Source organism: Antechinus flavipes, chromosome 1, assembly GCF_016432865.1.
Source record: "Antechinus flavipes isolate AdamAnt ecotype Samford, QLD, Australia chromosome 1, AdamAnt_v2, whole genome shotgun sequence".
NCBI lineage: Eukaryota > Metazoa > Chordata > Mammalia > Dasyuromorphia > Dasyuridae > Antechinus > Antechinus flavipes.
In genome coordinates, this window is record NC_067398.1 from 259,723,506 (window position 1) to 259,734,481 (window position 10,976).

The following is a 10,976-nucleotide window of genomic DNA, read 5'->3' on the forward strand; positions in this document are numbered from 1 at the left end:
TACTTGTTACTATATGCTATTACATGGCGTAATTAATTTATAAATATTTTCCGAATCAATTATAAACATCTAATCTGCTTTAAATAGCTTGGATAACAACTAAAACAAATACTTATCAAACTATAGTACTGAAGGCACTGTCCTAGGCATTATAGATACAAATATGAAAAGTGACACTCCCTGACTCAAGTATCTCTTCTTGGGGAAGGAAGGAAATAAGAAGAGAAAAGGAGACTAAGATACATAGACAAATAAACATAATAGACATAATACAATAAAAGTAAACAAGTGGAGAGGAAAACTCTAAGAAAATGTAGGGAGAGGTTAATAAAACTGGAATAAGGCCCTAACAATATGAGAAAGTTTAGAACAAGATTGTGGATGATCTTAAAACTCTGACTAAGGAGTCTATATTTCATGCTCTAGGTAATAGGGAACCACTAAAGTTTTTAAGCAAGGGATGCTTCAGTCCCATCCAAGTACTATGATCCACGTGGATAATGGATTGGAGAACCTGAAGGTAAGGAAATTATTAGAATGGAGGCATTCATTCAACTATTACAACAGTCTGTACAAGAGGGCATAAGAACTTGAATTAGAGATGATGATGCTATGAATAAGAAAGAAGGGAAAGGGCAGGCACGTTGTGGAACTTACAGGGAATTAAGATTACAGTAAAATTAAATGGATTTAGCCCCTGATTAGACATGGGAAAATGAAGGAAATGGAAGAATCAGAGACTTCTCTGAGGTCTAGGAGCCTAGGTGACCTAAAGAAGAACAGTGCCATTAATAAAAAAAAATTTGGGAGGAGTACACAAGTTTAGGATTGGGGAAAGAAGAGAACTGAGTTCATAGACTTGAGTATGAGACACTAGAGTTGAATTACCCAAGAGATGACAAAGAAAAACTAAGGAATTAAGCACTGATTTATGATTAAAGAAATAATTTATATAGATGTAACAAAACAATTTTAAACATAATAAAATGAAAATCAAAAGCTAATTCAATTAACTTCAAACATACTAAAATTTTAATTTCTCTTTCTAAATTATACCCCATCCACGTGGCCCTTTTCAAAAATGAAGATGAACCAAATCAGTTCCAATAGAGCAGTAATGAACCCGAGAAAGAACTCTGGGAGATGACTATGAACCACTACATAGAATTCCCAATCCCTCTATTTTTGTCTGCCTGCATTTTTGATTTCCTTCAAAGGCTAATTGTACACTATTTCAAAATTCAACTCTTTTTATACAGCAAATTAACTGTTTGGACATGTATACATATATTATGTTTAACTTATACTTTAACATATTAACGGGGGGAGGGGTGGAGGGAAGGAGGGAAAAAGTTGGAACAAAAGGATTTGCAACTGTCAATGATGAAAAATTACCTATGCATATATCTTATAAATAAAAAACTATAATTAAAAAATAAATTATAATCCATCCAAATTTTAAAACAATGACATCATACAAAAAAATTTAAGAATAGAGCATAACTCATTAATATTAATAATGTACTATTCTAATCTTTCATCACCTATTAATATAACCACTCTGCAAAGCAATTTGGAATTCTGCCAAGAAAATGATTAAAATGTCCATATACTCTAATTCAGAGTTTTTATTTTGGGCAAGTATGTATTCCACTGAGATCAATAACAAAAGGAAAACTCCCACTTACACCAAATATTTATAACAGCACTTTTCAAGTTGCAAAAAACTAAGAACAATGTCAATGCCCATCAACTAGAAAAAAGATCAACAGTTGTGGCACACAAACAAAATAAAATATTGCTGTGCCATTAACAGTGACTGTGCAAAATACAGAGGAGCAAAGGAAGATTTAAGAATTAATATAAAGTAAACTAACCCAAATAAGAGAAAAAAACATGTAATGACTATAATGTAAATGGAAAGAAAAACAAAGCAAATCAAACAGAATGCTTTCAAAAGATGTAAGACCAAAAATTTGTCCCAAAGAAGGGATATGAAAAAACAGTCCCCCACATAAATTTTTTAAAAGGAGATCATCAGTATAAATAACTACATACATTGTAACACTTTCCATATATTCATTAATTTTGCTTAACTGCCCAACGTGACAAAAAAAAGAAATTTAGGTGATATAAAAACAAAAGATAAACAAAACTTTATTTTTTTTAAATGCCATCACTAGACACCTCTCCCCACTTTTTTGCAGAGCCTGAGAGTCTGTGGATGTGGAACACTGCATGTATTTTCAAACTTATGTAAAGTTTGATGATTTTTTTCTTCTTAAAAAAAAAATAGTCCTTATTAAATAGGATTACTTTCTATGGGATGGAAAGAGGAAGGAAGGATACCAGAAGAGCTAAAAGATGTAAAAGCAAAAAATATCCAAAAAAAATTTTTTTAAGGCATCACTTAGAATTCTAAGTTATGCTCAAACTGTAGCATACTCAAGAACAGAATTTAACAAAATTATCCCACCAAAATTTTTAACAGCGTTTTAATCAATGTGAATTTCTCATGCAATTTAAAAGGTCTATTCTGTTCTAAACAATTAAATAAGTAAGCAGAATATCAAATTCTACCCCCAAAATAGATTAGGAACAGATTTCTGAGACTCCCAATACTAATCTTCATCATCACTGTCACTTATTATGAAATCCTGGAAAATCATTGAACCTCAGTTTCCTAATGGTGTGAAAAGTTGATTTCTAAGAATCCTTTCCTATAAAGGCCTCATTTCCAAAATATATAGAGAACTGACTCAAATTTATAAGAAATCAAGCCATTCTCCAATTGATAAATGGTCAAAGGATATGAACAGACAATTTTCAGAGGATGAAATTGAAACTATTACCACTCATATGAAAGTGTTCCAAATCATTATTGATCAGAGAAATGCAAATTAAGACAACTCTGAGATACCACTACACACCTGTCAGATTGGCTAAGATGACAGGAAAAAATAATGATGAATGTTGGAGGGGATGCGGCAAAACTGGGACACTAATGCATTGTTGGTGGAGTTGTGAACGAATCCAACCATTCTGGAGAGCAATCTGGAATTATGCCCAAAAAATTATCAAACTGTGCATACCCTTTGATCCAGCAGTGTTTCTATTGGGCTTCTATCCCAAAGAAATACTAAAGGGAAAGGGACCTGTATGTGCCAAAATGTTTGTAGCAGCCCTGTTTGTAGTGGCTAGAAACTGGAAAATGAATGGATGCCCATCAATTGGAGAATGGCTGGGTAAATTGTGGTATATGAATGTTATGGAATATTATTGTTCTGTAAGAAATGACCAGCAGGATGAATACAGAGAGGACTGGCGAGACTTACATGAACTGATGCTAAGTGAAATGAGCAGAACCAGGAGATCATTATATACCTCAACAACAATACTCTATGAGGATGTATTCTGATGGAAGTGGATTTCTTTGACAAAGAGACCTGAGTTTCGATTGATAAATGACGGACAAAAGCAGCTACACCCAAAGAAAGAACACTGGGAAACGAATGTGAACTATCTGCATTTTTGTTTTTCTTCCCGGGTTATTTATACCTTCTGAATCCAATTCTCCCTATGCAACAAGAGAACTGTTCGGTTCTGCAAACATATATTGTATCTAGGATATATTGCAACATATCCAACATATAAAGGACTGCTTGCCATCTAGGGGAGGGGGTGGAGGGAGGGAGGGAAAAAAAAATCGGAACAGAAACGAGTGTCAATATAAAGTAATTATTAAATAAAAATTAAAAAATTAATTAATTAATTAATTAAAAAAAAGAAGGAAAAAAAAAAGAATCCTTTCCTGTTTTAACTTCATGACAATGTGTTCTTTCTTCTAGGAATGTTGATTACTATTGTACAGAACATTTATTACATCACATTTTCTGAAAGAAGAAGTGATAAGTAGGCCAGGGACTAAGAGCAAAGATAATAGGCAGACACATAAGTACTGGAATGGTTAATTAAGAGATCCAGAAATTTAAAGGAGAATATGGACAAACCACCAAGATAAGAAAGTGTACTACTGAATTGATGTGGCCACCTTGTTGAGATCAAAGAACCCTTGCTCTAAAAAATAAACCCTCCACAAAGTCTTTCTAACTTCTTGATTCTTTTGAAAAGTTATTTTCATGAATCTGCTAAAAAACCTGTTATTATGGGTCTTAGATAATTCAACAGTATTATTTTGCAAAACTCCAGACTTCTTGCTATAACAAATATTTATCTATTTGACACTTCAGCCACAAATTAGAAACTACAACAAATGTTTGTTAACTACTTATATATTATGCTAGGTGCTGACCTCAAGGAGCTTAAATTCTGTTAGAGGCTAATACAGCATGTACATGAGTAAGAAAATACTACGTAATATAATGCCAAGAAGAAGAATGTTATTAACTGAGGACCAATTATTATAGCTTGTATAGAAGACATCTGATCTGGGCTTTGAAAGAATTTTGGGATTCCATTACAAGAAGGTAGGGATAAAATTTGAAGCCCACTCATATGAAGGCTGGAATATCGGGTACAGGGAACAGCTATTAAGCTGATATGACTAGGAAGTGCAAAAGGAAGTAGTGTAAACAATATATATAGTAATATAGAAAGTACTAGTAAAGAAAGTAATATAGAAGAGTAGGTGAAAGCCATATTGTGAACACCTCTAAAAGCCTTAGGAATTTATTTACATTTTATCCTTATCTAGAGGTGATAAGAAGTCATTGAAGATTTCTCTTTGGGGGATAGGAGAGGATTGTTACATGATCAGATCCCTATCAGTTTGATGGCTATATGGCTGCAATAGAGCAAAGAAACTAAAGACAACTAGAGTACTTTGGAGAGTTCTGCAACTGTCCAGATGAAATTAAGGCTCTGGATTGGGATGACTGCAATATGATTAGAGAGAAGAATAAGGATGAGAACAATACTTTGGAGGCAGAATCAACAAGATAGTAAATGATTACATATTAGAAACGAGAGAAAAGAATCAAAAATTACTCCAAGATTATATACAACTGAGTAACTGGAAGGATTAGAGATGACATCAACAAAAATGGGAATGTGTGATGAAGGATTAGTTTTGAATAGTTATCATTATTTATGGACAAGGTGAATTTGATATGGCTGGGAAATAATAAAGTAATAGAATACAATTAGGACTGACATTCAGGAGACAGAGAAAAGCCACATAAATGTTTGGGGGTCTACACAGGGACAATAATTGAACCCAAGAATGCTACTGAGATCCCCAAGGGAGATAGTGTAGAGAAATGAAGATACAGGCAATACAGAGCCATGAATGAATACCTTCAAGTGCTTAGGCAAGCTATGGGGCAGGAGACTGGTAGAAGTGGAAAGATTTGAGTTAAACCCCCATATTCCCACAGCATCAGAAGGGCTGTTGCAAGCAAGGAATCTGTGGTACAGTGTTGAATTAATGTCAGTTAATTTTGTTCCTAAGTGAACCAACACTGGACCCAGCTGACCTTCGGGCAAGAAGAAAATCAAAATTAAAAAAGGATTTGGGGAGGGAATGCCTGAGATCCCACCTCCCATACAGCTTTTCACCTTCATACCTGTGATTCTGATTTGTTTTTAACTTCCTAAATTGTTTTTACCTGAGTAAAGTGCATTATAGTACAAGGACTACTTATTACATTCCGAATGATCCACTGTACCAGATAAGAATAATGACCAGAAAACAGAGAATTGCAGATCCATCGAAGGAGACAAACAAAGAAAAGTCTGACACAGAGAATCAAAAGATAACAGCATTCAAGAAGGCAAGGAAGGAAAGAATGCTCAGCAGTCTCAAAAACTGTATCAGGCTCAAAAAATGAATAAAGGCCACTAGATTGCTTATTGTATGACTAAGTGACATTAACAGTTAACATTACTAGTAACTTTTCAATATCAGTTAAATGATGAAGCCCTAAGTCAAACTGTAATGAAGAAAAGGAAAATGGAGGCAATGAGTATAGACAAACCTTAGTAGTAGTTTGGTTGTGAAACAGAAGAGATAGAGGCCAAAAACTTAAGATAGCAGTCAAGCAAAAGTTTACAGGACGAGTAAAAGAAATGGTTGCATTTGTAGGCAACAGGGAAGGAACAAAAGGAAAAGAGACAGAAGATGAGAAAAAGTGAAGGAAAAAAATGAAGACGTACAAGCTCCTGCAGAAGACAAGGGAGAATAGGATTAAGAGTCTGAGTAAACTGGCTAAAGCCAAGAGAAGGGTCAATCATCAGACACTGAAGGAAACGGAAGAAAATATCAGTAGGGAGACAGAGTTCCAGGGAAGAAAGAGTAGCATGAAGATGTATTCTGAAAAGTAAGTTTGGGAGGAAAAAAAAGAAATAGTTAAAATCTAGAAATATAAATTTCTGACTATATATATATATAAAAATTCTGAATGAGGGTTTTCCAGGTCAACTGAAGCTAACAAGCTACTAAGAATTCTTGCTGATTTAAACAATCATTGAAACATAAGCAGAAACCAAATGCAAAAGGGCAGTATTATAAACATAAGAAGCTTTAAAAGGAATCCTAATGATAGTATCTATTTAAAATAAAATAATCTAACTCATTTAAAAATGAGAGCATCATACAATTCAAGATTTAGAGCTGCAAATAAAAATATCTGGTAAAATCCCTAATTTCACAGATGAATAAAGTGAAATACAAAAAAGATTATGTGATTTTCTCAAGCTCAGGTGCTCCATTACAGCACTCTTTCCAATGTACCACATTACAGTCTTTCAATATATTAATGGGAACAATAAGTAAAAAGATGATGATTACAGATCCTAAACAAGAACTTAAGATAATCAGAAAATCACAATTTTCTTCCATTTCTACTTGAAAACAATATATCATGTTATAAAAAGTAAAATAAAATCTACATTCATTACAACTCAACAATTATGAAGCATCTACTACATGTCAAGCACTGTGATAAACACTAAAAATATAACAAAAAGAAAACAAACTCACATTCAAGATTACATTCCACAACAGTATATATACATAGGTATATAAATACTTAAAAGTAGCTAGGTAGCAAAGGTAAGTGCTAGACCTAGGCTCAGAAAGACTTGAGTTCAAATTTTGCAGGAAAATTGCTAGCTGTGTGGCTCTAGTCAAATCACTTAAATCCTCCATCTCATTTTTACCACCTATAAAATGGGGAGAATAACAAGATCTACCAGCCCGAACTGTTGCGAGGATAAAATGAGATCTTTGAAATCTTAAAACATTATTTAAATGAAGCTATCATGAATGCTGATAATGCTATTATCAATTATTGTGGAGAAATACCAATTACGTAGAAACTAATTTCAAAAGAGAACAGGAAGAAACTTTGTAAGAAGGTGATACCTAAGTGGGACTTTGAAGGAAACTAGAAATGTGCATTGCTCAAAATCAAGAGATGAAATTTCAGTTATAGAGAACAATTAGTAGGCCAGTTTTGTTGGCTCACAGAGTATACAAAAAAGAGTAACATAAACCAAGAATAGAAAAGTAGCTAAGTCATATTGAGGAAAGCTTTAAATTCGAAACTGAGAATTTCTTTAAATATCCTAGAGATAAATGGGAGTCACCTAAGATTTTTGAGTAGAAAGATGACATGGTCAAATTTTAGGAATATAAATTTGGCAGTGTGGATGAAGCACTGGAGAACAGGGGACTAATAGCAAGGAGATCAATTAGGAGGCTACTACAGTAATCTAGGCAAGAGTTGATATATACAACTAAAGGCAGTATGAGTGGAGAAAAGGAAAAAAAATGTAAAACATTATAAAAGTAACTTGGCAAAAAAGAGGACAAGAGGTATGGATAAATTTCAATATTGGGATCAGGGATGAATGGAATGATGGTATGGTCCTGAAAATAAATACTTCTAAATAAACTTAAAAGGAAAACTAAAACAAAGAGAACTTTGATACTAGCCCAATTTGAAGTTTTAAAACATACCTCAAAATTTTCACTAACTTCTTGCATCATTTTCAGTTTTGTTTCATCCGCTGTAAAAAGTGAAAAATACTCGTTGCTGACATTTTTTTAAAATTCTACAACTACTAGATTTACTAGGAAAGAGAAGCAATCAGATCTTATCAGTTTGAATATCATGGCCCTTTATAAAAAGGCATATAACTAGGTCCCTATCATCATTCATAGTCCAATCACACATCCAAGCACAAGTGCGCGCACATACATTCATATACAGACACATATACAGACACAAACATTTGCCTTTTAAGGGCTCCAACCAATAATATTCATCATTTTGCTTCCCTACAAAAAGTCAAAAGGAAATGTAAAGTGAGCTTAAATGTCACTGTATATCACTGAGCATATCATTTTAATAATAAAGCAAGTTATTATATTTCCTGAAATGGCAAAGGGAAAGGAAAGAATCAACTTACGTGTATTTACATCTGTAAGAGCAGCCACAAACTGAAGGTATTTTTTCATCAGAGTGGTTTGATCAACCACTGTAGCCCCGGGTGTTGCAACAAATGCCATTTTTCTTTTGAGTTAGTGTTTCTTAGAAGAGTGGAATCAAGACCAACCTATTTTTACAAAAAGATACAGATCTCAGTCCTATAAGCAAGATAAAGCTCCATTCTGAACATGCTTATTTATATCAGAAAATTCTGCACATAAACTCTGATACAAAGCCATTTAATCCATGAATTTTTTAAACATTTTTAACCTAAATTCGCATTTTGGGCTATCTTTTAAACATATGCAGCATACAGCTCTTTTCTTCAATATTGATACTTAAACTTTAAATGAAGGGTAAAATTTTAGAAAAGCTTTTTTTTTTAAGCTACAAAACTCATTCACAAAAATTAGTTAATCTTCAGGTCCCTCTCTTCTTTTCATTCAGGATCCATGTACACGTAACAGAGAAAAGTGAAGAGAGGTTCTTGACCCATCCTCCCTCGTAACCCCAAAAAGGCACTCAGACATGTTGGGGACAACTCCAAGCCTTGACCACCGCAAAGTTACTTTTAAAAGCTCCCCACAAAGCGAGGTGATGTCAGAGGCTCCAAGGTAGGGATGTATCCCCAGGGCTTGCAATCTAAATAAATAAAGCGGGTCAAGCCGAGAATGAGATATGGATTTCCAGGAGTGCCCAGCTTCTGGAGCTCCCCGAAGGGCTCCTCTTTTCCTATAGATTATTCTCTCTGCTCTTCCCCACTTTCGCCCCCCAAACTAGGGGAGAGGAGAATCGTGCGAATTCTAAGAGAAGGGGGGAATCAGGAGGCAGGACTACGGGTACCCACTTCCGGGTAACACTGCCCTCCTCTCCCCTCCCCCCCAACCAATTCCCTCCCGGAAAACCTCCCAATATCCTCCACCCCAGACTTCCCAGGCCCCGAGTAAGCCCCTAGCCTAGACACCGCCCCCCACCCCCCACTCCCCGCCCCCTGTCCTAACACGCCAGCGAAACCGCCTCCGCGCCGAGTGGTGGCGCTGCCGTCGCTAACCTGCTCGCTCTCGCTCGCTCTCTTTCTCTCTCTCTCTAGACCGCAGGTTAAGAGATCAGTTTCACGCCGGGAGGCGAGAACTGAAATCAGATAAACCACATACACACAGACACACTGGCCCCTTCCACAGCGTTGGAGGTGGGGAAGCGGGTGTCACTTCTTCCCAGCCCTAACCCCAACCCTAAACGCTCCTCCGGTGCCCTGCTTTGTTGCAGTACTGGAAGAATCGCCGTTGCCCGGGCCGGTGCTACGGTGCCCGCTGAGGGTCAATTCCAAAAGACGCCTCGGCCTTCCCTCGTTCCACTCTCCCTCTTACCCTACCTAGGAGTAAATATGGTGGTAGGAAGCTTCGGAATGAAAGCCCTAGCCCGGTCTCGGCCGAAAGTGGGTAAGGAAGAGGGGAAAGGGGCTCTCGTGCGGTGCCCCAGGACTCTTCTGCCCCAGCATCACCCTCAAGTACGTCCGGGGCTAGAAAGGCCTCCTGGCTCCCGTGCACCCGGGCTCCGGACAGCCTCGCCTGCGCACGCGCTCAGGAGCCCCGGCGGCGACAGAAAGCCCCTCTCCCCGGCCCCGGGGAGCACACTCCCTCCCCCCGCAACCCCGCAGAAGAAGATTCGGACGGAATGTTAGCTCACTCACCCTGAGAGGCTGCTACTCTTCCTGCAGCGAGGCCCATGGCTCCCGGAGCAAAGCTGCCGCCCTGCGGAGTCCCCGCCCCCGCTTAAAGCGACAGGCTCTATCCCTGGGCTGCTCCCCGCTCGCCAGGCAGCCAATCAAAAAATTGATGCCCAGGCGCAGCACCAGTCAGGTGTCACTTACGGGGTACTGGGGTGCGGCCTGGCCCGAGCTGAGGGGAGAAATTACCCTCAGGGGACCTCTCGCTGAAGGAGTGAAAGGGTTAGATCTAAAAGTTTAAATGTAGATTTCCCCCACTCCTCTAAAGTACTAAGCACCCAGGATTGTAGAAACCAGACTAAAAGTAATCATTGCAATAGACTAGCAATTGTGTCCTGCACACAAGTACTAAGTATCTTGTTAGCTGTTTGTTTCCCCTTCAAGAACAAAACTGAGCTCATAGTTAATTAGGTGTAGATTGCATTTTATCTTCTAAATCTTCCCAGCTCCTTGTAGGAAGAGATGGTAAATAAAACCCAAAGCATGTTCAAGGGGCTGAAGACTCCTTGTTGCAAAGTCAGGGAAACCTGGGAAGTATGAAACATCTATTAACATTGTATTAAGTTAATTGCTTTTAAATCCTGTCTTGACTCTCAGTAAACTTATCGACCATAACATACCTGGTTCTTCTACGCTCCACTGTATCCCCAGGTCTGTCCAAGTTCATTATTTCCACGACTCTATGCATCTTACCCTCTGTCTTTCCCTTCTTTTTGCCTTCAATCTTTCCCAAAATCAGTCTTCTTCTGCTTTACCATAATTCTAAAGATTTTGTTCCACAGCGCTCAGTTTTCCTT

The 10,976-nt window shown here is 37.2% G+C and overlaps 1 protein-coding gene and 1 non-coding gene across 2 annotated transcripts in view; both read right to left on the reverse strand.

Annotated features, from left to right (window-relative positions):
* TRRAP (transformation/transcription domain associated protein) overlaps positions 1-10,215 on the reverse strand; it is a 137,914-nt gene extending 127,699 nt beyond the window's left edge. Inside the window, 3 exon segments of the mRNA XM_052000683.1 lie at positions 7,982-8,031; positions 8,434-8,580; positions 10,144-10,215. Coding sequence (XP_051856643.1) covers positions 7,982-8,031; positions 8,434-8,533 — 150 coding nt within the window. The 5' untranslated portion in view covers positions 8,534-8,580; positions 10,144-10,215.
* Positions 8,105-8,304, reverse strand: LOC127546151 (small nucleolar RNA ZL1). The gene has a single exon (XR_007949999.1). It is a non-coding gene; the product is annotated as a small nucleolar RNA ZL1 (small nucleolar RNA).
* Positions 10,216-10,976: the final 761 nt, after the last annotated feature.